General features: G+C 34.5%; 1 protein-coding gene across 1 annotated transcript in view; it reads right to left on the bottom strand.

Annotated features, from left to right (window-relative positions):
• The window catches only part of POF1B (POF1B actin binding protein), a 77047-nt gene that overhangs the window by 46659 nt on the left and 2856 nt on the right, over window positions 1-27532 (bottom strand). Inside the window, exons 3-5 of the mRNA XM_053662430.1 lie at window positions 16111-16185; window positions 13278-13358; window positions 7064-7165 (exon numbers count right to left, since the gene is read on the bottom strand). Of these exons, the coding sequence (XP_053518405.1) occupies window positions 7064-7165; window positions 13278-13358; window positions 16111-16185 (258 nt within the window). The remainder of the gene's footprint in view (window positions 1-7063; window positions 7166-13277; window positions 13359-16110; window positions 16186-27532) is intronic.

Here is a 27532-nt window from a genome sequence, read left to right as displayed (position 1 = left end):
TTGAATTTTATTTGTATTTGATCAGGTGGATGTGACCAAGCCAAATACTTAACTAAATTGGCCAGGGATTTGCATGTTCTGACTAAATTAATATTTTGCTTACAGTTATTGCTAAAAGTATAATGAATATTACTATTAAATCATCTTTCTTCAGCATCTAATTACATAATAATACTATAATACTCAAGTACTGAAGCTATACATGGGTATAAAATTAGAAAATAATATAGTATATGATTTTGAATATTAGGAATCAAAGTAGGGGTGAGCAAAGTTCTTATGCTTATGGAAATCAAGCATTAAGAAAAAAATATTCAAAAACAGTGACAGAATCTTCAGATCCAGAAACTATAGACTTTAAATTTAACTTCATAATTTACTGTGTGATCTTGGGAAATATATATGCAAGCTTTATAGACCTCAGCTTTCTCATTTTTAAAAGAAATAGTATGTGTCTCATTGGGTTGCTATGAGCAGTAAATGAACTACTGGATAATTATCTTAAAATGATATAACTAATTGGGGGCAAAATTGGAACCGGAACTCATGATTTCTAGATCACAGTCCTTTCAGAAGATTACGTTGAATTTGCACTGTGATTAAAATATTCTGAAACTTTTAAAAAGCTAAATCCTTGCTATCTGCTTGTTCATTTGTTTTGGCAGGTTTTTTTCCCTCATAAGTACAGAGCACAGAATAAGAAAAGATATCTGGTTGTTACAGTTTGGAGACTTTCAGAAAGTTTTCAAAGAAAAAAATCTCTCTCGAATCGTAGTGTTACACTCATGCACATAAAATTAACTATAAAGGTATAAATTCAGTGCTTGATTTCCTTTGACTGTGGAAAGCTGACCTGTATTCATAAAAGAAAACACTTCAATCTTCATTTGTTATAAGGAACAACTTCAAACTGTGTAACATAGAAAAAGCAAGATGTATAAGAATGAATGTAGTGTGCTCCTTCTGTATAAAATTTAAAAAATGTACATACACAAACTTACATATATATATATATATATATATATATATATATATATATATATATATACAGCTTTTAACTACATAGAGCTGGACAACTTTGAGAGTGACAGCCTCTGTGGAGAGTAACTGAGGGACAAAAGGATTGGGGTAGAGAGGCTATTTTTTTTTTAGATTTTATTTATTTATCTTTAGAGGGGAAGGGAAGGAGAGAGGGAGAGAAACATCAATGTATGGTTGCCTTTCATGCATCCCCTGCTGGGAATTGGCCTGCAGGGAACTGGTCTGCAACCCAGGCATGTGCCCTGACTGGGAATCGAACCGCGATTGTCTGGTTCGCAGGCCCCTGCTCAATCCACTGAGCTATACCACCCAGGGCTGAGAGGCTATTTTTTAACTGTACATTTTTATTCTTTTTTATACTTCTTGTAGCTTTTTATACATTTTATGCTTTGAGATTTGTAACCATGTGTATAAATTATCTTTTCATGTATACAAAATATTTCAAAGAAAGAAAATATTATAAAGAAACATTTTACAAATATAAACTGCCTTGGTAGACATTTAGATAGTAAAGGTCATAGAATCAGTTTACTGAATCATTTTCTCTAGGTTCTATTCAAATATAACTTGAAAAATATGCTGGCACTAAGATGTCTACAGTTTAGAAGTCCAACTGTATATTAATCTGGAAGTTTTACACAAATTTGGAGGGTAAATGTATTATCTGTTTTTTTTATGTTACAAACTACCTTCATGGACTGGATTAGGATAAAGTCAGAGTGATTGAAAAAACTTTTAGTCAGTGGGGAGCTTGTATACTACTGAAATAAAATTTTCCTAAAATAATATGTTTCTTAAAGAACACACATTTAGGAAACGCTTTGAAAGGACTTATCAATATAAGACAACAAAGAAAACAAAACCCATTTCCCATTCATCTTCTTTTACTATCAGTTGCCTCTTGAATAGAATGACAACAAGATGTCCACCTGGGCTGATTTGTGATTTCCCCAAGTCTATTTGGCCTCATTGATACCACTTAAGTCTCAGCAGGTTTTCAGTTTTCAATTGTCACACCTGACTACTAAAATTGTTGTTCCAAAGCAAAATATTCATATGTTACTCATACATTTGAAGCATACCAAAAACTGAATTTTTAATATATAAGACATCAAACACTTCTGAGGTATCATACTTTGTTTTCTTTGATAGAGAAAAATACACACAGTATAATTCATATGAATGGGCTAATATCTTGCACCTGATACCACTTTACCAGCTTTCCAAGACAAAGACCTCCTTTTTAGACAGGTCTCATCTTCTAAGAGCTAGTCCTATTTGAATTAGTCTCATGTCACATTAAACAGGTTCATCCAGATTCTGGCTTTATCTAGCTCATCCTACTGTATTTCTTTTTCCAATTTTTTCCTTTAAATATATTATTGACACTTTGATGGATGACTACATCTCCCGACCCCACCCTCACCTCTGCCCACTTCCACCCAGCCTACCCTGCTTCCCTCTGGCTGTCCCCACACTGCTGTTTGTGTCTGTGGGTCATGCATATATGTTCTTTGGGTGATCCTTTCACCTTCTTTCATCCAGTCCCCATTCCCTCTGACAGCTGTCATTCTGTTCTGTGTGTCCATGTCTCAGTTTCTATTTTGTTCCTCAGTTTATTCTGTTCATTAAATTACACATATGAGTGAAATCATATGGTATGTGTCTTTCTCTGTGTGGCTTATGTCACTTAGCCTAATAACCTCTGGGTTCATCCATGTTGTCACAAAAGGTAACAATTTCTATTTTAACAGCTGCATAGTACATCCTACTGTATTTCTATCAATGAGAAAAGTCAACTACGTCAAAGCAGTTGTAGTTTGTTCTACACATATAGCTCCATTTATCTTGGGCAATCTCCATGGCAGTCCATGTAAGTCATTCATAAGAAAAGTAGAAATAGAAATGTAAACATTTAACTTAATAGTAAGTAGCAGCAATGTTCTCCTAATGAGCTTCTTCTTTAATTGTTCCAAATGCAAAACAACAATAATGTATACGATATTCAATATTGTCCTCTAGGGACCAAAATTTAGAAAGGGTGTTTATTCTCTTTGAAAAAAGAAGTTAGAAGGAGCATGAAATGCTATGCCTCATTCTTTTTCTTCTTTTTTTAATTTAATTATTTTTCAAGTATAGTATTCTTTTACTCCCATCCCAGGCCACCCCCCTGTGCTCCCCACCTCCCTCCCATTTCCACCCCCCCCTTAGTGGTTGTCCATGTGTCCTTTATACTAGTTCCTATAAATCCTTCCCCTTTTTTCCCTGAAATCCTCTCCCCTCTGGTTGCTGTCCCCCTGTTCTCTATTTCAGTGTCATTGCTTTTATTTTGCTTGCTTGTTTCTTTTGTTGTTTACCTTCCTGTTAATGGTTAGATCATATGGTATTTGTCTTTCAATGCCTGGCTTATTTCACTCAGATAATGCTTTCCAGTTCCATCCAAGCTGTTGCAAAGGGTAGGAGCTCCTTCTTTCTCTCTGCTGCATAGAATTCCATTGTGTATATGTACCACAATTTTTTGATCCATTCATTTACTGACGGGCACCTAGGTTGCTTCCAGCTCTTGGCTATTGTAAATTGTGCTGCTATGAACATTGTGGTGCATAGGTTCTTTACAATTTATGTTTTAGGGTTCTTAAGATATAATCCTAGCAGTGGAATTGCTGGATCAAAAGGCAGATTCATTTTTAGTTTTCTGAGAAAATTCCATACTGTTTTCCATAATGGCTGTACCAGTCTGCAATCCCAACAACAGTAAACTAGGGTCCCCTTTTCCCCACAACCTGTCCAACATTTGTTGTTGGTTGCTTTGTTTATGATAGCCATCCTGACCACTGTAAAGTGGTATTTCATTGTGGTTTTAATTTGCATCTCTCTGATAGCTAGCAATATTGAGCATCTTTTCATGTGTCTCTGGATCCTCTATATGTCCTCCTTAGAGAAGTGTCTGTTCAAGTCCTTTCCCATTTTTTAATTGGGTTAGTTGTCTTCTTAGAGTGGAGTCATGTAAGATCTTTGTATATTTTGGAGATTTAACCTTTGTCTGAGGTATCATTGGCAAATATGTTTTCCCATACAGTTGGTTGTCTTTTTAATTTAATACTGTTTACTTTAGCCACACAGAAGCTTTTATTTTGATGAGATACCATTTGTTTATTCTTTCCTTTATATTCCTTGCTCTAGGGAACATATCAGTAAAAATGTTGCTGCGTGAAATATCTGAGATTTTCCTGCCAATGTTCTCCTCTAGGACTTTAATGGTTTCAAGGCTTATATTTAAGTCTTTTATCCACCTTGAATTTATTTTGGTGTATGGTGTAAGTTGGTGCTCAAGTTTCATTTTTTTGCACGTAGCTGTCCAGTTCTCTCAACACCATTTGTTGAAGAGGCTATTTTTACTCCATTTTATGTTACTGTCCCCTTTGTTGAATATTAATTGACTGTAGAGAGTTGGGTTTATTTCTGGACTCTCTGTTCTGTTCCATTGGTCTATGTGCCTGTTTTTATGCCAGTACCAGGCTGTTTTGATTTCAGTGGCATATATAAGAGACCTACAGCCAACCTCATACTCAATGGGAAAAAACTAAAATCTTTTCCACTAAGATCAGGGACAAGTCAAGGTTGTCCACTTTCACCACTTCTATTCAATATACTATTGGAAGTTTTAGCCACAGCAATCAGACAAGAAAAGGAAATAAAAGGCATCCAAATTGGAAAGGAGGAAGCAAAACTGTCATTGTTTGCAGATGACGTGATCATGTTCATGGAAAATCTTATAGACTCTACTTAAAAACTGCTTGAACTAATAAATGAATTAAAAAAAAACAACGGGTTACAAAGTCAATATCCAGAAATCAAAGGCATTTTTGTATACTAACAATAAATCAGCAGAAGCAGAAATCAAGAAAAAAATATCATTCAGTATAGCAAAAGCAAAAATAAAATATCTGGGAATAAACCTAACTAAGGAGGTAAAAGACCTGTATGCAGAAAACTACACAACACTGAAGAAAGAAATCAAGGAAGACACAAACAAATGGAAACATATACTGTGCTCATTGGTTGGAAGAATTAACATCATCAAAATGGCCATACTGCCCAAAGTAATTTACAGATTCAATGCAATACCTATTAAAGTACCAATGTCATATTTCACAGACATGCAACAAACACTTCAAAAATTTATATAGAACCATAAATGACCCCCGAATAGCAGCTGAAATTTTGAGAAAGAAGAACAAAGTAGGGGAGATCACAATACCTGATATCAAATTATATTACAAACATTCTTTATTGGTTTAAAATGTGCCAAACTCATTGTTTTGGCAGTCCAGTTGGATAAAGGAAAAAACGTTATAATTTGATAGCATGAGGAAAGTACCCCTTGAAGAACTAACATATTTGAGGCAGTTTTTGTATTTGGTATCATAATGTTCAGAAAAAAATCCTGGCTAGTGTAGGTCAGTGGATTGAGTGTTGGTCTATAAACCAAAGGATTGCTGATTTGATTCCCAGTCTGGGCACATGCCTGGACTGGGGGCCAAGAGTCAACCCATTGATGTTTCTCCCATACATTGATGTTTCTCTCTCTTGCTTTCTCCCCTCCTCTCTTTTTAAAAATAAACAAAATCTTTACAGAAAATAAATATTTTGCTGCTTGTCTGGAAGATCTGTGTACTGTACTCTTCATACTATATCCAGCTTTCCAAGCAGCCCAGAATCTTAAAGATTTGGATGCTTATGATTCTAAGAGTTTATTCTATTTAACTTTTATTGAGCATCATATAAGTAAATGCATTAGTTCCTATAAATCTGGTAACAACTGCTCATAAATGATCACAAAAATAACACATGTTTTCATGCCAAGAAAAAAGGAAACATTTAATATTATTTTAATGTTTCATTTGTATATGAAAAATTATTTTTGATCAAAATTCATTCAGTATTATTGAACTGCCTGTTTGGGGTTGAACTGTGCCCCCTGCTCCCACAGAAAATATGTTAAAGTCCTAACCTGCAGTTCCTCAGAATGTGACCTTATTCAGAAATAGAGGTATAATCAAGTTAAAATGAAGTCACTAAAATTAATCCTAATCCAACAGGACAAGTGCCTCATAAAAGGGGACAATTTAGACACAGAGACAGAGATGTACGAAAGAAAACAATGTGAAGACACACAGCAAAGATGGCATTTAAAGTGGAGAATTAAAGTTGTGCATCTACAAGTAAAGGAACAATTAAGGAAACCAGAAACTAGAATATAGGTATGGAAGAGTTTCTTTCCTGAAGGTTTTAAAGGGAGCACGGCCCTGCCAACACTGTGATTCCATAATTCTAACCTTCAGAACTGTGACACAATAAATTTCTGTTGTTTTACGCCATTCAGAGTGTGGCAGTTCATAACAGCAACCCTAAAAAATGAATACACTGTGTAGTTCAAAACTGTCCAAGAGATAATTCCTAGGCTTTGTCAGGCTGCACATGCTTGAATCCACTAAGCAGATCATGTGGAAACTTTTGCTGGTTACAGCAACATCCTTGTTTTGAAGGACCGGGCCTCTAGATATCATGGAATTTTTAAAATGTAACTTGAAATTTTACTTACCTAGACCTTTTACTGTATACAGTACTTTACATGTCTGCTCATATATTATCATTGAACATTTTATTTTATAGTAAATGAATTAAGATAAAATAGTAATGTTTTAAATTATTATTTTGTAAGACCAGTTTAAAAAAACATAAAAAGCATGGGATATCTATATAAGTTTGGATTCTACTATTGATTTTCCATGTCAGTTGATACATCTATACCTCAGTTTCCCAATCAGTATAATGTGCAGAAATGGATACGAAAGTGTTAATGATGATATGAAGGGCTGTAGACATAACAGGTAACTATTATAACTCATACTGGTCTTGCCTACCACTTGACATTTAAATGCCATTTTAGCTCCACTAAAACACTCATAATTCAAAAGTGTACACTTATGAATTAAGCCTTAAAACAAATCTTACATACCTGATCCATATTTAGCTTCTCCACTTTTCTTATTGTTTTTTCATAAATAACATTGTTTCCTGGGAAGAAATGGCTTCCTCTTAGGAATGGAGACAGTGGTTCCTATAAAGACAGTAAAGATAGTGTTGTTCTTTGAACGGTACCTTTTCAGGGAAATATTAACTTGAGCAAATATCTGGTCTCTAATAAACTCTATGGTAGTGTCAGACTTTAGCAGAGGAGTGACATGATATCCCATTAAAGTCTGGGAGACATAAGGAAATAGTAAAATAAAGATAGGCTATTTTCTCAAACAGAGTAAACTGGATCCCTCCTATTACATTTAAGCAGGCCTAACACAGTGTTTGGGGGAAATAAGGGGGCATAAGAGATAATTTGTTTTTATTCCTAAGGCAAGATATAATGAGTTTTCTCTGAGGTACACAAGCATGAGGTTGACCTAATTTAAATTGGGTTCACTGGCAGGTTTCTCTCTATGCAAAAGTATTATCGGAGGAATGCAAAATAAATGTAAGTCAGCACCACTGAGCAATAAAATAGGGAGAACTATATTAAATATTTTTTTCTGGAACTCAGGTTGGGTACTTTGGAAGAGTATGCTTCTTACTTGTGATTATAATCAAAGCTAAGGCTCTCAGTGTAACATATACTTTGAACACTGAGAACAGAGTAGATGTTTTAATGGCCACTGTATCTCCATATAATCAACTAAATTGATGTACCATTATGTTAGAACATGTCAGCTAGTGAAATAAAGGCTGGTGACAAGTCCACAATCTGAAAGAGAGCAGGGAAGAGCTAACAGGAATCAGAGCAGGAGTCTGAAATAAATGTAATGTATACTATATTATGGTGCTTTCCCTTCTTTTGGCTTTCATTTGAGTCTAACTTGTACAGGGGAAGTGGGAATTGTTTTGTTACAAAAAATTTGCATTCATCTATTTTTGTATACAGGCCAATGGTTCACAAAAGGTTTGGCCAAGCATGTTACCAGTTGATGTGTTTAGGACCATTTCAAAATCAACAAAACGTTCTAGCAATTTTGAAGTCTGTTATTATAAAATATCTTAGAAGAACAGAACTAAAACACTGGTTATTGAGACACAAAACACTCTTGAACCCAAAGCTACATACCTCTTATATTAACATTTCAACAAAGGATGCTTTAACTAAATGTCCCTGGGATACTTTGGTAAAATTATGTAAGTGATTAAATTTGACTAGCTGATGAATTATTAAATGTAAAAATGAATGTATTTAGATAAATTCCCCTAGAAGCTATTTTGTATTTGTTTTTGAAAAAAGCCTCTTTGATATTCATTTTCAATCATGGAACATGTTTAAGAGATTAAAAATATACAAAAGTAGAGTTTATATCAATATTGAATACCACATAGCAAATGAACAGATGATTGGGTGAAAAGGGAACAGCTGAACCTTCATTTCAAGGATACAGCTTCTTCTAAGATGGAAAGAAGAAATTTAGCAAAAACAATAAAATTTTCTTCTCTGTGAACTAAAGTTTACTATAAATGCTGAATTAATGTTATTTTTTAAGAAGAAAAATGTGTTAGGTATTGATTCTCTCTGAAATGCATGTTGGACTTATTATTTTAAATAACTTATTGAAGAAAATACTTTAAAATTTAGAGGACTATTATTTTTCCAAGACCTATAAGAAGGTAACACTGAATAGTACTATGAACAAATCATTCTAAGTAAAACAGGTTATCAAAATAAATTCAATCTGAAGTCTTAGATTTCTCACAAATGAGCTACTGAACAGTTTATCTATTTTGGCAGCTTATTTTTTTCTGCCTGTGCATTTGAATTGCTGCCAGATCCACCCTAAAAATTAACGGGTGTTTTCAAAGATGGCTGATCTTATAATTATAATTGTTGCTTTTAGGACCTCTGGCAATAGTTCTCACATCTAACAAAGTCCATAATCCCTAACATCTACTACTGTTCTCAGGCCATGAAACCTTGCTGGGAAAAAAAAATGGATAGATTCAGTACAGATTCAAGTTATCTAAAGTTAAGAGGCCCTCTCAACCCTGACTGTCTTATTTGTATTCATCAAATTCTCTATAACTATGGTTACAAATTATTTTAATTTTCCTCAATTCTCTATGCTCATGTTCCCTCATCGCCCTTCTACTTTTTGAGGAAACCAAGATAATTTATCCAAGGTGGTTACTTCATTTTCCTCCCCACCTCAAAAAAATCTCACTTTATTTTCTGCTCCTTCCATCTCATTACAGTGAAAGACATAGTTCTGTTTATTTTCCTCAAAGTCACTCCTCTGTATGTACCTGGAATTCTTCCCTCTCATGTCTCTTCCAAAATCTTATCCCAGTTGTCTCCATTCTCTGATACATCTTTAGTCTTCCTAACTACTATTTTTTTCTCTATATACAAATGTCTCAGATGTCCAAACTTTTGTTTTTTTCTTTAGCTACTATCCCATCTCTTCCTTTGACCAATATCTTTTTTTTAAAGAGGCTCTGGCTGGTATGGCTCAGTGGATTGAACACCAGCCTGCAACTCAAAGGAACACCAGTTTGATTCCCAGTCAGAGCACATGCCTGGATTGTGAGCCAGGTCCCCAGTAGGGGGAGCATGAGAGGCAATCACACATTAATGTTTCTCTCCCTCTCTCCTTCCCTTCTTCTTGCTCTAAAACTAAATAAATAAAATCTTTAAAAAATTAAAGAGTACTCATCACTTATTTCCTCCACTTCTTCACCTATGCATCTATTAACTTTTTGCATCTGGATTCTGTCTTTACAGGTGTAGCAAAAATGATCTATCAAATGTCACCAGTGCTTTCTTCCTTTTTTAAAATTTTATTTATTTATCTTTTAGAGGGGAAGGGAAGGAGAGAGGGAAAGAAATATCAATGTGTGATTGGTTGCCTCTTGTGCATCCCCTTGCTGGGAACTGGCCTACAACCCAAGCATGGGAATCGAACCACGATCCTTTGGTTCGTAGGCCCGCACTCAATCCACTGAGCTACACCAGCCAGGTCATCACTAGTGCTTTCTTGATGGTCATGCTCTATTGTCAAACATCATCTTCCTTGGGCTTTTTGCCATTTGAGACTGTTGACCACCCTCTTTCTGAATTTGCTTCAGTTACTCTGTGTTCATGTCCCTCTGTGGCAGATTTTCTGCCTGTGTATGTGATTCTTTCCTTCTGTTCCCTTAAAGTAGGACTTTCCCAAGGTCCTAACCTCAACCCTCTCCATTACCCCTTAGTTATTTCACCCATTCTCACAGCTACAATGATAATTTTGAGAGAAATAACTATGATGGTCTCTACCTCAAATATGGCCTTTTCTCCAGGTCACTTCTAACTGCCTGTTGGGCATTTTCCTTCCTATGCACCTCAAACACCACTGATTCAAACAAATATCAAATCTCCCCTTTTCCCAAACCAACTTCTCCTCCTCCTCACTTTGCCTTTTTGATTAGCCTACCATACTCCAAGTACCTCATACTCAAAACATTAGGGTCACATATGAGTATGTTTGTTGCTTTTAACCCCATATCCAATATAAGTTATCAGATGTATCAAAACTAGTCCCAGAATAACTGTCAAAGACAAAGAAGGAAAGATTTGAGTCAGAAGACCTGAGCATGTCACACTGACTTAAGCTTCAGTTTCCTCATTAGTAAAACAATACTAAAAACCATGTTAATTGTAACAATACCTTAAATACCATGATAAAACCTTGTCTGATTCCCTCCCCCAAACGAATGTGTTATCTCCAACCTCTATACTTCAATAAGACTTCATTTTCATTTCTCTCATGGCATCTATCACACATATCACCATGTATTTTGTATAGCTTTTTATAGCCCTTATCTTACTTCCCATCCTCAGAGGAATTGTACGCTCCGTTGGTTTGGTAACAATGTCCTATTTCCATTTTTTTGTTTGTTTGAAGGCTGTGAGTGCTCTACCCACAATAGGAGTGTTATACGGGACAATTAATGAAACTGATTATTATCAATTGGACTCTATCTACTTGAAGGAATAAAAGTATTTCCCTCATGTCTGGGTCAAGTTATATACCATAATGCACAAATCCTGTGACAAAAATGATAATAAATGAAGAATAAAAGTCAGGAACAACAGAAAATAAAAAGACTGAACAAAGGTTGAAGGAAGTCATAATGAGAAAAGTGGAACAAGATCAGTTTAATTACAGGGAGGGGAACTAAAGATTACACAAACTGGGAGGTGAAAAAGGATACAGTTGCCACTTAGGAGGCTCAGCTTATTATAAATATTGTAATTAAGCCAGAATCTTCTCCTGGGGAAATTTTAAAGAGCAAACAAAAAGGCATATACTTAAGATAAATAAAATGGAGAATATATCTAGACAGGATTTTCAAGCTGTTTGGTAAAACCAATTAGATTATTTTTGTTTATAAAACATTGGATTGAAATTTGTTTTATTCCTCCAAAATGGAAAGAGTTAAAAGCATTAAAATTATTATTTTGCTTTAACCCTCTATTGAGGCTTCTCCCAAAGAAACTGTTTGCTTCCTTGTAGTTGGACATAATAATGTTCATATAATGCCATAATAATAAGCAGGTGCACTGTTACAAATATGTTACAAACTTGCATACAGACTTCTGATTTCTCTGTGCTTCTGTTTTATCACCCTTTTAGGATTAAAGGGAATAAAATATGTAAATTGCCTAGCAGAGAGTGTATATCCAATAAATATTAATTCTTCTCTTTCCCCATTAACTAAAGAATAATAATTTATCCAAAGTCACAGAAGAATCACTGGCAAAGTGGGCTGGAATTCAAATGATCTGATATTTTAAATCTCTCTGTGGATATATGCTCAGCAAACATGGCAATTCTCACATTATGAAAAAAAATCACCATCTAAAATTAATTATTTGAAAGCCAGGGTTATCAAATGAAATATGCATGCAAATATGCACATGCTCTCATATGTGTGTGAAAGACGTACTCTCTCATCTTCCAGGCCCTCCTCATGACCTCCTCTCCCACACACTTTACAGTTTTTTTCTTAAACATTTGATTCTGCAAAAGAAGGAGCAAGCAGCTGCTTTACTGTAACCATAGCCTCTTTTGATATTTACATAGATATATGAAACTGTAAGCAAATGTCTGAAACAATCACCTCCAACAGAGACTGCATGCTCACAGGCTCACACACACACACACACACACACACACACACACACACACACACACAAGCAGAACAGCCACTCTAGCTAAAGAAACATGAGAAAGTGATTTTAAAATAAAGAAGAGGCAAGATAGATAAAAGCAAAAAACAGTACATTCTCCCCATCTACATAGAATAGTAGCAAGTGTGTTACCCTAATTTAACCCTTTGCTTTCCACTGCTGTAGCAAATGATCAAACTTATTTTATGAAAAAGGGAAGGATTGTTTCCTGCAATAGCAGAGATTCACAACAAAAAGCAAAGCAAAGAACTGCTGTGTTATTATCTGGGGCACACTGTTTCTATTTGGTGAACTTCTGCCTTTATAATCCCAAGAAAAACTTAACTGTTGCTGCTAAAGTGTATATGTGTGTGTGGCGGGGGTGTTTGAGGAAGGCTTATTACTGTGAGGGGGAAGTTTTCTTAATTGTATCCTCAAAATTAGACAGATAATAATATCCTAGTTCATCAAACATAAGGTCTTATAGTTTAGGAGAAAATATAATTATGAAATTTTCAAAATAGCTCATCAATAGGCACAAAAAATCATACATCACAGGCAACCAAGGCATGGGAATACTTTGGAACCAGTGACTTTTCATTTTCCTCTTCCAAACTGGTATGTCAATGGCCTATGTAAATAGACTAAAGACTCCAACCCCTGATGTAACAACTCATGGTTTTTTATGTGAAGCTTATGATAGAACTTTGTCTCTTTTGTCTTCATTGAAAGAGCACAAAAATCCTTTGTAGCACAAGGGTGGGGCTATAGAAGCCGAAAGACTTTATAACCCATGCTGCTTAGAACTGTTTCAGCTCTGAGTCAGAATGTATGGTTCCATAGAATTAAAGATGATTAGAAATTAACTTTATAATCAGAAGAAAGTCCAACAATCTGATTTTAGGGATATGGTAACCGACTCACCTTTCCTCTTTATACTATGAACTTCTAAGGAATTACATATTGGGACCAGAGTTTGCATGACATAGATTACCTGTTCAGTATTTTGTACTATATATCTCCTAATAGTGGTCTGTGGATATGAAGTGACTTTCACTGTTGGAGAATGGAGTTCCTGTGAAGAAAAGATTTTAAGCTTGGTAAAGTTTTTTTTTTTCAAGTACAGTTAAGAAAAGATTTTAAAAACACATATAATTATAGTTATTTAGCGACTATGGAACCATCAATAATAATGGGGAGCAATTTTCAGAGGAAAATTGTTAGTCATTTGCATAAATGATGACATCTGAATCTGTGTTTTAGTTAATTTCAGTTTCAAAAACATATATGGTCCTGGCTGGTGTAGCTCAGTGGATTGAGCGCGGGCCTGCGAACCAGACAATCGCGGTTCGATTCCCAGTCAGGGCACATTCCTGGGTTGCAGGCCAGTTCCCTGCAGGCCAATTCCCAGCAGGGGACGCATGAAAGGCAACCATACATTGATGTTTCTCTGGCTCTCTCCTTCCCTTCCCCTCTAAAGATAAATAAATAAAATTAAAAAATATATATATGAAAGCATATGTTTATTTGCTAGGTACTTCTATTATATTTGCCACACAGTAAATTCATCACACATTCCAAATTACATTTGATGAGAGTTTCAAAATATTTCTTTCATTGCAAATGATCCCACATGATTAGAAATATATAGCTTAATACTTATTAATTAAATCTCCTCTTTGAAAAGGACATCCTGTATTTTTTAAAAAATGGAAGGGGATGCAAAGAGAAAAAAATGTATGTGTATGATTGTGTGTGTGTTTAAACATTTAAATATCCAGTGTGGAAATGGGGGAGGGCCATAAGTAACATTAAAAGGGAGACAAAATACTAAAACAAAGTCATTTGCAAACTTTTAATGGAAAAAAGGTTGATATTATTAATACAATGAGAGTTATTATAACTCAATAACAAAAAATCTTCACACTAATAGAAAAATGAACAAACAGCATGAACATTTAAATAGAAGAAAAGCAAATGGTTATTAAGAAAAGTGTTCAGCCAAACTAGGAATCAAATAAACATCACAAAAAATGTCATATTTTCCCCTAGCCAGCATGGCTCAGTGGACTGAACAACAGCCTGCAGGCTGAAATGTCACTGGTTCAATTCCCAGTCAGGGCACATGCCTGGGTTATGGGCCAGGTCTTTAGCTGGGGTTGTGGGAGAGGCAGCCAATGTTTCTCTCACACATTGATGTTTCTCTCCCTTTATCCCTCCATTCCCTTCTCTCTAGAAATAAATAAAATATTTTTAAATGTCATATTTTAACTGGAAAAAATTTTAAACCAATAATGTTGATAGGGTTCAGTAAGAGGAACACTTTCCTATGGAGAAAGGAAAGATTAAATAATAACCCACAGGCAGAAATATGCAGCCATCAAAATAACCATGTTGAGTAATACAAATTTCCATGAAACAAAGCTTACAATATTATATAAGATTAAGTGAAAAATGAAGATACAAAACTGCATACATGCTATGATCACAATTTTTATTTGAATGGAAGAAAACATAAGAGTAGTATTTCTGATTAGGGGAGGGGATCATGAGTGGGTTTTATTTTTTCTTTATATTCTTTTATAGTGCCACAATTCTACAATAAACACATATTTTTATGGTCAGAAATAATACATATAGTAAACCCAGTTTTAAAGCCCTTTTATTATGAAAAATATCACTTAATGCAGTCTTCTGAGTGGATTTAAGTATAGTGGACAACACTGTGATTTAAGTGAACTTTTGGGAGATAATTCCATCTTGATAAATATATAAGATATGGCTCCATTTTTTAACTCAATTGTGGCCTTTATCCCACTCTCTTATGTTTTGTCATGTATGTGACCCATGCTAGTCTGTGAGCTCTTAGAGAATAGTGATTGGATCTAATTAATCTTTGTGTAGTATTTGGTACACACTCACCATTAAGCAAATGTTTGCTGAATAAATATATGACTGTTACTGACCTAGCTCTAGATTAGGTCAAATTAGGAAGAACTAGGCAAACTTTTCTTTGGTTATCTTATTTGTTTTACATAACATCACCTTTTCTTTACTGTACCGAAGTTCCAGAGACCAGTTTTGTCCATTTGTTCCTGTACTGTCCAAGTTCACACCCTGGCACCTCATCTTAGAATAGCATCTTTCTCTCTCTCCTTCTCCAAATCTTATGTACTTTATACCCCCCCATGTAGTAACAAATTTTGGATGCTTTATATTTTATGTTCTTAGAATTTTCTTTTTGAATATGGTAACTAGCTCATTAGAAACATATTTCTTAATGTGGTATTTACTTATAGTACCTTTTGAAAGTATAATGCTTGGGCTCAAAACTAATCTTTAAAGTGGGATTATTAGGTCATAAATAGTAAGGAATCTAGACACTTGTGCATCTTTCAATCATGAACTTTTGAGGACTAGAGAGAAGGCACTGTTAGTTATTCTCTCTGAAGGAAAGCTTACAGTACTCTCACTTCCACAAGTCATCCTCAATCAGTCCTAGATCAGTGTACTTCATTTGTTGTCAAATCAAGGACCCTTAAAATATACATAATCACAAGGAGATCCTTGGCTAAAAATAAGCTTCACTCAAACTAAAAGCAATCAGATTGAGTAGACAATCTCCATTTACAGCAATTGTTTCAGCACTTATTTCATGTTCTCGGATGGACTGAGCCAATCCTCATATGTGAAAATACTCTTTCTAGTTCTTTGTTCTGGACATTTTTCAATGTGTAAGCCTTCTGAGGTCCCAAAGATTGTTTAAACATATAAGCAAGGCTTACATAAGAAGAAAATAATCCAATCCAATCTATAAAATCTTTTACCTGTTCAGTATTTGTAGTTATGTGTAGAGTGTTTGGAGCACAAGTAGATACTTTCAGAGTTGGAGAATGCAGTTCCTGTTGAAAGAAACCGACAAAAGGGAGGGTCAGAAATTGTTCCTGGGCAGCATCATCTGAATGTTTTATGTTCTTGAGGTATTATTTTCTTTATTCTTATAATAACCCAAATTATCAGAGGTAGGAATATTTTATGCTTTGATAGATGATGCCCATCTATCCAAAGAGCATATTACTGAATTCTTCCCAGCCTTGCCAATAACCCAATGATAAAATAATTTTAACAGTGCTTTCTTTTATTTATTTATTTATTCATTTATTCATTCATTTATTTATTTATTTTGAATATTTTATTTATTTTTATTTTTGTAATTAATTTTATTTAGTTATTTTTCAAGTACAGTTTTTTGTCTATTTCTCCCATCCCAGCCTCCCCTGCCCCTTGTTCCCCACCTCCCTCCCATTTCCTCCCCCCTTAGTTCTCGTCCCTGTGTCCTTCCTATTTGTTCCTCCAAATCCCTCCCCCTTTTTCCCCTTAACTTCCCTTCCTTCTCCCCTCTGGTCACTGTCCCCCTGTTCTTAAGTGTGCTTTCTTGATAATACATCCTTCTTATACATTTAGGTTGCATTCCTTTTTTTTTTTTTGAGAACTCTGCTAATCTACACCCCAATGAATAATATGTCTGCAATTAAAACAAGATGCAGAATTTATCAATGAAAAACATTAAATGTAAAAATTCTCAAACCAATACAGGAAACTCTCTTTGAACTCTCGACTAAAGACTACTGCCCTATATTCTTTCAAGCTGACTTGTAGTTATGCTTTTATCTGGTCTGCTTCTGCTTTAATTTAAAAGAGTAGGTTATAATGTTTAAGAAGTCCATAAAACTGACAATATGATTTTAATAATGAGTAGATAAAAGTAATTCTATTGATTATCTTGGCATTCTTTATTTTTCTCAAATAAGCAAAGATGCATAACTTTATTAGTGTGCAAAGAATTGGCAGCATTACTTAATTTCTTCATACATTACTATAATTTACAACCAATTTATACAACTCTGGGATATATTCCCACAATGATACAAGTATTTTTTTCTTTAGAACAAGTAGGTTATTAAAAGTCAGAATACAGGCTTATAAAGGGTACACTGGCAGACTCATATGGAAGTACAGCTATAATGTTGATGTAACGTGCTGTTCTTAAAACAGCACTATGCATTTACTCAATCTGCCAAATATTCCGCACACTGTAGTTTTTCTTTTGCTTTTCTTTGGTTCAACTTCTGACATTTTCATTCCCCCTTTGCCTGTTAAATCAAGACTGATAATGCAAGCTTAATGTTACAAGAAAGCCTTTGCGTATGCTTTCAGATTTCTGTTTGTAGCTGAGGAAAAGTGCTTGACATATGCAGATAATTAAAGATAGTAGACCAAACAGGTACATGTTCTTCGGTTATGAAAATGCTTACAAATACAACCAAGATCAGGTGGGTTTGGCCTTGAGATACAAGAGGAGCATGTTCCAAGAGATAAAGGGGGAAGGGAATGTTTTTATCCAATAGTATGTGAACACATTCTAACATAAAATTGTATACAGATCTTCCCCCATGAAGTCAAAGGCCTTCCCTTAACCATCTTCCCTCCATCTGAATCCCTTACCAAGAAGTAACCATCGTCAGATGTATCTTTACATAAATATATGTGGATAAATAATAATATTGGTTGCTTTTATTCCTCTGCAATATTTCTTATTTTATAGATTAGAAATATGTCTTAATTCATGATTTTAAATTGATACATAATGTTTTATCATGTTTGTTCAATATCTTATTTATCAGAGTCCACATCGTTTTGGGGTTTTCTCAACACTGCAATGAGCATTCTGGTGCACTGTGAGGATTACTCTAAAATCCCACAAAGAAGCAGCATTGCTAGGGCACAGAGTGTGTGCACTATTTGTTTTAACAGATACTAACTCAAATTCCCAAATGTCCATACCGAAATGCATTTACCAAGAGGTGATAAACCTATTTGTGTATGGAGGGTGTGTTTCTGCAAATTGGTACTCTTTTTTTGGCTGGGGCTACTGAAACTACAATTGCTTTGACAAAACAGTTTGGGCACACTGCCTGGCACCTGGTAGGTGTTCTATAAACAGTAGTTCTTTCCCCCTCCCTTTAATCAATTCCAATTTGATGATATCATCAAATCAAACAGAATGAAACTCACTAGCTAAGTGGACTAGGTTTGAAGATAAAAGAGTTTACTAAGAAGGTTTATAAACTTTTGGAAATTAACACAAAATACACACAAAAACACACATATCTGTATCTATATCCATATCTGTATTTATCTATATATCGCACCTTTAAAATACTTATTTATTGTAGTATAGGCATCATTACTTTATTCAGATGCCAAGATAGTAAATATTTAAAAGGCAAATTGGTATATTTACACAAAGACTAGCGTGATCCTAAAATAAAATATACAAACTTTGTATATTTAGAAAACTGGTACACTTATTCCATAGATTATAATTTACTTAATTATTTTGAGTCTTCATTATTATAATTGATATAGGCAAATGTGGCTTATAATGCTCACAAAAACAAGAGAAATGGGATAGCTACAAAAGTTACAATATTAAGGTTATAGCTTAATATGCATCAGACATTAAACATATGATATTGACCAGTGTGAATTGAAATCATATTAGGTTGACTATACAGTGAAAAAAATGATCTGAATATAAATTTATTAATTCCAGAAGTACGATAACTCTTTTGCCTGGAAGTCTACAGAATTAGGTAAGATAGTCTGAGTAAATGTCCAAAATGAACTTTATCTTGATAACAGAAGGCTCTTCAGTGGTATCTCACTATGGGCAGGACTGCAGCAAGTCACTCCAGAAACAAACATTGCCTATCCTATAGGAAGTGATCAAAAATGTTCTTGAATGAAGAGGATGTCTTAGTTTTAAACGAACCTCAGAAATAAGGGTCTAAATCTACACCTTTTGTTCTTATGCCTTCTGTGCCACAGCCTGACATTACTTACAACAAAATAATGAAAAGAAGAGGAAGGGTGGTGGTGACTATTATAAATCATGGAAAGAGACCTGGCCATCAAGTCAGGAGCCCTGAGTTCTAATTCTAGTTATAACAACACCAGCTATGTGATATTAAACAACTCATGTCACCTTCCTGAACTCCAGTTTCCTCCTTTAATGAATAGGATGTGGGTGTGGGTTAGTGTGGATTAGAGAATCTTAAAGTCTCCTTTATATTTCTAATGTTCTTTGAAGATGGGAGATCATCCCCAATGTATTTTTTCAGAAACAAAACAATTTCAAGTCCTTTAAACTTGTTACTTTTGTTTTCTTTTGATAATGATGATAAGTAAAGCCTATTGAAAGCTTTCTATGCCAAATAAGTTCCACAGATTATTTTAACATTCAAAACAACCCAAAGAGGAAGATACTACTATATCCCTGTTTTACATATGAATAAACTTACTGAAAGATGAGTTAAGTAACTAGATGGACATCACACAGTTAATACTAAGGTGTCAGGGCTGAAACACAAGTAAAATAACTCCAGAACTCATGCTCTTAATCTCTATACTTTGCCGAATATATAGCATGTCGTCCCATTTTCTGCTTTTCAAGTTTTATGCTTTTCATAATTCCACTGTTAAATTAGACTTATCTTTATAATAGGAGGCTAGATGTTTGTCATTTTTATTATTTATTGTCAAATACAACATTTGGGTACCTGAAAACAAGAGATTCACCTGGAAGTGACTATGACAGAATAGCTCTGATTAAATAATTTTAACTACAAATCCAATAGATTTTTTATAAACTGCATTATATATTTATAGAATGTACTCCAAGCTTCAAAGCTAAAATATTAATTTTTATTTAACACTTATATCACATAAGCCCTTCAATTTTGTAGAAAGACCCTATTTTTCTAATCAAATATTCAGCATATGAATCATTTATTCCTGTGGCTCAGATTTGCTAAATGGATAATTTTGTTTTGTTGGCAAATTTCTTCAGGTAGAGGTATAGTGAAAATAATTTTGTTTATAATTAGGTGGGCTCAAGCTTGGTATAAAATGCACACCTTCTTTTCCCCCACTGCCTAAAGTAATGATTTCCAACTTTGGGAAAGTTGTGGCAGCCCTCTTCCTCTTCCTCATTTTATAAACTAAATATGGCATTGCTAATTCTAAGATCACAGTGGATTAAAAATCAGTCTGCATTGGAGAAGTAAGGGAAAGCAGACACTTGAGAGGTGTTATTCTCCTTCAGGTGGAAGAAAGAACCTTAAAAATTTAGGACATACACTAAATGCCAGAATTATTTCATTGTGAGATCTTGAAAATCAGCACAGAATCTATTTTTGTCCTTTAATATATTTTTGATAATTTCCACTTTGATAGTGGAACACTAGAATGAAAGAAAACACAGTGAGGACAGTCATAAAATAATACACCGAAACCAAAAAATACAAACTTGTTTAAACTGAAAATACCTTAGTATCTAAGGCTAATTAAGTGAGACAACTGATAGAGTAGAAATATCAAGAGCTGGTTCCTAAGCCTGAGGCATTTATTAAGTAACTGCTCTAACTTGGAAAAGTTATTTTGAGCTATTTGAGTCTTGATTATATTATTGTCTAAGACAAATCATACACAATGCATATTTTTACTTGTACACTGCATAACTTGTACAATGCCAATAATAATTATTTTTCTACTTAGAATTTGGAGTTCTAGTGATTAAATAATGTGTGCAAAAGGATTCTGAAAAATTAAACATAGCATCTATTAATATGAGGTATTATTTTTATTGGATTAGTTACATGTGCAACAAAGTTCTTTGTTCAATATTTGTTATGTAATGACATTAAAAGAGATGTAAAAGAACTACAAGGAACTTTCTATGGAAGTTTCAAAGACTAATAGATAGTTTCAGCCTGGGACAACTTGAGATTTCATCACAAGGTTAGAGTTGAAGAAAGTCTTGAAAAAATAGTATGATTTTAGTATATCTAGATGGTGAGGATAAGGGATAGGGTCATTTCAGTTGTAACATGAGCAAATGCATAATTGCGGGAAATTGGGGGCTGTATTTAGAGAACAACAGTTCACATTTTGGTTGAAACATATAACACCAAAATGGGATTTCTGGGATATAAGTAAGTTCATAGGAGCTGGGTAGTAGAGGGTGTTTAAAGTCAGAGTAAGAGATTTGTAGATAGTGAGTGTCTTTGAAGGTTTTGGCAAAAGAGTGATATGAGATGTTTGCAGGGGGTTTAAGCAAACTCCCTAGAGAATTCTCTTAGATGTAACTAGATTTGTAAATATTTTTATTTTTTGATGAGGATTGCTTTAAACATGTGTAGTTATGAATGTGTTTACAAGTATTTTCCTTTTACTGTACTTCAGACTTGTGTTCCAATGGTTACATGGAATAATAAATAATGGCACCTATATGTGTAAAGATTTGTGAAGATTTTTAAGTAATTGTATGCAGGAAGCTATGCATCCAAGCTGAAGTCTGTGTTAAAACAGAAATGGGTGAAATACTATGTTTAAGAAAAAAGATATTCCTTGAAAAGTTCTACATGTATTTTGGTGTGTGGATGAGTACTGAACAGTACTAGTCATTTTTATGAGGGAGTCTTTGTTAGAGAATAACTAAGTAAGATTCAATAAATAAAAACATTTTACCTAGACAGAATTTCAGTAGCAGGGGAGGTAGAGGGACTATATAAGCAAATTAATTAGCTAATTTGAGTAAAGGAAGTATAATAACAAATCCCAGGGAAATGATATCATGATAGGTAGGAATCACAAACCTTTCACAACATTTGATATAATAAGTAATCATAAATATTTTTTCATAGGGAAGAAACTATAAATGAAATATAATCCAGTCAAATCCAGATGCTTAATGACACACAAGAACCAGGAAGAAAACTAATTGACATAAAATGGTTCCTTATATTTAATATTTCCTTTAGGTTTTTAAAGGGGCAATTCATGCCCCACTATGCACTTTCAGTTCAAAAACAGGGCAAAGAAGAGTGAAAGCCACAACCAATCCTAATTATATACCTTTATTAAAACCAGTGCTGACAGCCACATTCAGACAGTTTTGCAAGCCATAATCACAAAGAGGTGGGTAGAAGGGAGAAGGGAAGGCAGAAAGCAGAGAGAGAGAGAGAGAGAGAGAGAGAGAGAGAGAATTTTCATTTTGTTCCCTAAAACATTTATTTTGATTTGTGTTAGAGTTTTGATTAAAAAATCTCAATCCTCAGCAGTCCATGGTGGGTGGGAAGAACAACAGAAATAACATGCTACTTACTTGATATAAGTATGTATAGTTAAACAATGAAAAGTGAGACTTGCATTAAAAGAAGACAACATCCAGAGTGAATTTGGAAGTAGAGTATTGCATTGAGGAGAAGGTAAGAAGATTCAGGGTTGGAGAAGATATCTTGAAGTAGATGACTTTCCAGATGGATTTTGAGGGATGATGAGTAGAATTCCGCAGAAAGTGAAGGAATGGTGAATGTTGCCAGAGTGGGGAATGGACTGAATAAAGGGGGGTGGGGTGGGAGGAAAGCAAAATGCTTAGTTTATTTATGAAACCGAGAGTGGTACAGTGTGTCTGGAACACAAAGTGGGAGGAAGTGGGTAGTGTGAGATAAGACTGTAAAAATAGGATGGGACTCTCCTAACATCAAGGCAAGGAGTTTCAACATAAATTTGGAACTTGATTATCAATGATTTTTAAAAACATTCTAAATTACAATCCAAATGTCATTTCATTGCTAAGATCTTAATTTCCACAGTAAGATACAAGCCAATTTTATATCTTCATAATATTTGTATCAAACTTCTGCCAAAGCATTTATGAGCTTAAAAAACCTAAAAACTAAGCAACTTATTACCCAGTGATGGAGCTTTTTATATTTTTATACAAAACAATAAAATTTATGAGAAAAATATTTTTAAAAAACAATTATGAACAGCAACAAAAATACCTGCCTTCTTGATAAACAACACAATACTTTAAAAGCATTGAAATGTTGATTTACATTACTTATTTATGCCCTGGCTTTTGTCTCAAATGATTTTAGGTGGTTCGCAATGGTAGTACATATAAGAAAATGTATAGACCAGAAATACACAGTATACCATGCACAGACCTGGAGCTAGGATTTAAATCTAACAGTCTAGCTCCAGGTCTGTGCTTGCAACCACCGTGGTATACCGTGTATTCCTGGTCTACACATTTGACTCTGATTTACGTTACACAATCTCCAATATCTGATTCTTGTTTTTTCACTGAAGCTAATTATGTAAACTGGCAGCACTTTGATCAGACATTTGCACCAGCATGAATTTCTTTGAATGTGATATCTTAGAGGAATTTCTATATTTGAATGAGTAGCTTGAATATATAGATCTGCCATGTCCAGTAGACCTTTCTGCAATTTTGTTTATCTGTCCTGTCCAATGCAGTAGCTCTATGTGGCTGTTGCATACTCAAAATATAGCCAGCGCCACTGAAGAACTGAATATGTGTTTAAATTTATTGGATGTTAATTAATTCAAATGTCAATAGCCACGTGCCACCCTATTGCAGGGGCAATTCTACAGGCAACATTAGGTAAGAGGCAGACTGCAAGCGAGCTTTCATGCTCAGTTCCACTGCATTTTAAAAAGGCAAAAGAAAAATACCACCGACACAAAAAGTCCATTTCAAATATTGAGGTTCAAGATCAAAGACTGCAAGAGCATGAGAAGGTCCAAATTACTCTTTCTAAAGGATATTTATGTCAGTAAACATTATAAATACATTCCTGCTGTTCCAGTCTTTTGATCATATACTATGAGTTTTAGAAAATTGCTTTAATGCTTTTCTTCATTAGTCTTTTTTTGCTAGTAGAGCCCTAATAAGCTTTCCAAGCATATGTGTTTACCTACTCTTTCCAATGTGAATGGAAGTCTTACTTTATAGTCTACTCATTCAGATTATTAGCTTTTTTTTTGTCTGTGTCACTTAGGGCTTTGTTGGCTATACTTTTATACATTAATACCAATGGAAAGAATTATTTAGTGCCAGTCATTGTGCTGGACATCTTCACATGTTATCTTATTCAAAACTCACTGCAACCCTAAAGGAAGGTGTTGTTGACCTCACTTTACACATGAGGACACTGAAGTCCTGACGGGTCAAGTAATTTATTCTGGGTAATATGTCATTAACCCTTACTATGTTTCAGGGTACTGTGCTGTGTATTTTCCACCCTACATTATTGCATTTGCCTTTAACAACAATCCTATGAGTTAGGCATATGGCCCCATATTACAGACAAGGCAACTGCTGAATATAGCTGGCAAGCCCTTGAACCAGGAACTAAAGCCAAGAAATTTAAAACTTAAGCCATTATTCTAGCCAGTTTTATAGTTTGATGCTGCCAAAGCCATTGCTGCACAATTATTTGCAGCTCTACATGGACACATGTGGAAACACATTCCACATAGACTCACTTGTACAGGCAATTTCTATACACGATGTTCCCTGTGATTCATATTAAACTTCGGAAAATATGAAGCTCTTCAGTAAATCCCTATTTTCTTTCATTGGTGAAAGCTCTGATCAAAGAATTCAAGACCTTGCTGCAATAGATACGAGAGAGACAGTGAGACAGCTGGGAGTGAGAATTAGGTAATAAACAGAGAAGATGACATGCATAGTACAGGACTTTGTTCTCTAAATATGTGGAACTTTGTTGAAATGAACATGGAACTTTTTCATATTGTTTAATTTTACTTGTAAAACTGTACTTAAAAACTAATCAGCAATATAATGTTCAAAGAAAAAAAACCATGGGAGACTTGTGGATGTTCCTGTCAGTCCTAACAACTAGGAGAATCACTGGAAGTAATAATCGGAACAGCCCACACTGAACAGTTTCCAAAGAGGCAATATCTTTAAGAACCACCTGACATTTATGCTGACAAAATTTGCCAAGGCAAACTTCCATTTGAGTAAATTTTCTGAATAGTATGGGAGATGCTTTTGTTAGAACCTTTCAAAGCCGGTGACGTGGTTGAACACCTGCCTTAGCTTATTGTTGAGATGTTGTTTTGAACTTTGTACAGGAGTGATCATGTAAATTATAATGATCTCTCTTTAGATGAAACAAACACTTCCTTAATTAAAATCTGTGATTCTGTTCTCATGTGATGAAAGCAGTAGAAAATTACTAAAATGCACTGGTAATAGGACTCCTTCCTCTCATCTCTTTCCCCCAGTACCAATTCTCATTTAAGAGACTCATTCCAGAATACTTTTCCTTCCTTTCCTAAAGGAAAGTAGGAGAAAAAATAAAGTATATACTTTCTTAGCAATGCATGCTTTTTGTTTTTAAAAAATGAGAAATATATATGCTGCACTAGAAGTCAAAAAAGGATCATTATTGAAATAGTTGCTGGTGTGATGAAAAAGTTACCACAAATAGACTTGTTTAAAAAGGTTTTCACTTTTAAATGGGGCTTAAGAACATGGCAGATCTCCCAGTTATTTTACCATGAATCATCAAGAAAAGAAATTTGGCCCAAAAAACATATATGCATAGCCCATGGACACAGAAAACAATGTGGTGAAGGTGGCTGGGCAGAAGAGTAAGGGCTGGGTGGAGGGAGGCAAAGTGAAAGGGGGTCATCTGTAATAGTATAAACAATAAAAAAGAAAAAGAAATTTGGATCAGGACAGTTAAAGAACAAGTTTGCTCCCTTCTACCTTGCTCCGCCTCCCTCACCTTGCCACACACACACACACATACACACACACATACACAGTGACAGCTTGTGTGTGAATGTCATTGACTGAAAACAGCCTCAGGAATTCATCAGACCTCCCTTAAACAAGAGACAAAGACAATTGGCATGAACAATTTCACCCAGCAATTAGCTGCACTCACAATTTCTATAGCTGCATTTAATTGTCGGCACTAAAGGGATGACCAAAGCTGAAAATGTGTGCCTCTTTATCCTATGACCTCATTCCTTTTTCAGGCCACCTACTTCCCTGAACAATCATTCACTTTAGTGACCACACCTCTGAACATACCACACCCTTGAACAACAATTTATCAAGGCACCACATCCCTCCCCACAGAACAGAAAAATTTTCTGATAGTGTATAGAAGTCCAAGCACAGTAAGGGAACTACCCACAATCTTTGTAACAAAAGAAAATGGAAAAACAATAATGTAACAAAGGTAAGTCCATGCTGAATAATTACTGAGATCAGAGGCCATATATCAACACCTATTTTCCCCTGGGCTGCTTTCCTGAATTGAATTTAGTTACAAGTTTTGAATTCAAAAGAATGACAATGCATATGACACATACCTTGAGATTTCTTCTTTCATCAAAACATGCTGTATTACATGAAATAATCAATGGCCAAAGCACAAAATAATACTTAAAAAGGAAATATAGATATATGGGATACCTACAGACTAGGTACTATATATCTGTCCTCAACGTAGCCTCTCCCTAGATAAGCAAATGATACTTATCCAGATAATCACAGTGCTTCCTACATAATAGGCACTTAATAAATACCTATTCAGTGAATGAGTGGCATTAAAATTAATTTGATCTATTTCTCACACCACACATCTCTGAACGCAGGGAAACTACCTTGAACTTTGTGAAAAGCTAACTTGATGGAATGGAAAAATACATGTCCAGTGAGTAATTCACATCAATACTGTTCATTTAAAAGACAGTATGTAATTGTATGCTGTGATGGTAGGTTAATATTTAAGCTTTTTAAAAAGTTGACTCATGAAGATTTTAAAATTTCTTTTGTTTTATGTAGTTTCTAGAACTACATTAGTTCACAATACCACATTCAATTTTAAAATGTATCCATGACCTTGATTACACCTGTGTTTGATTTTACTTGTTCACATGAATAAACATAGTAATTGTAATTCAACCATCAATTTAGACAGTTTCACCAGCAACTGTTTTTCTATACTGAATTTTCTTTGAGGAATACTCTATCAAGCAATCAAAATAATAACCAAGAGAATAATAATATATCTCTGATCAATTATAAACAAGAAAGAAAGCAACATTAGATCTGGAGAAATTTAAACTATGTTTACATCTGTAAACAATACCATTTTAGTGCACAGGAAGGCAGAAGAGGAAAAACATACACTAAGAAGCCAGATATAGAAAATACTAACATGCTACAAAAAGCATTTTGTTAAATCTAAAATTAAATACATAAGCTAAAATTAAGATTCAGGAAGCAAAGCAGAGTGGTGTCAATTTCAGTTTCTGAGAGGGAAC

Source organism: Artibeus jamaicensis, unplaced genomic scaffold, assembly GCF_021234435.1.
Source record: "Artibeus jamaicensis isolate MK-2021 breed Jamaican fruit bat unplaced genomic scaffold, CSHL_Jam_final contig_241, whole genome shotgun sequence".
In the NCBI taxonomy this organism is placed as follows: Eukaryota; Metazoa; Chordata; class Mammalia; order Chiroptera; family Phyllostomidae; genus Artibeus; species Artibeus jamaicensis.
Note: the sequence above shows the minus strand (reverse complement) of the source record. Positions and strands in the feature narration are given on the sequence as shown.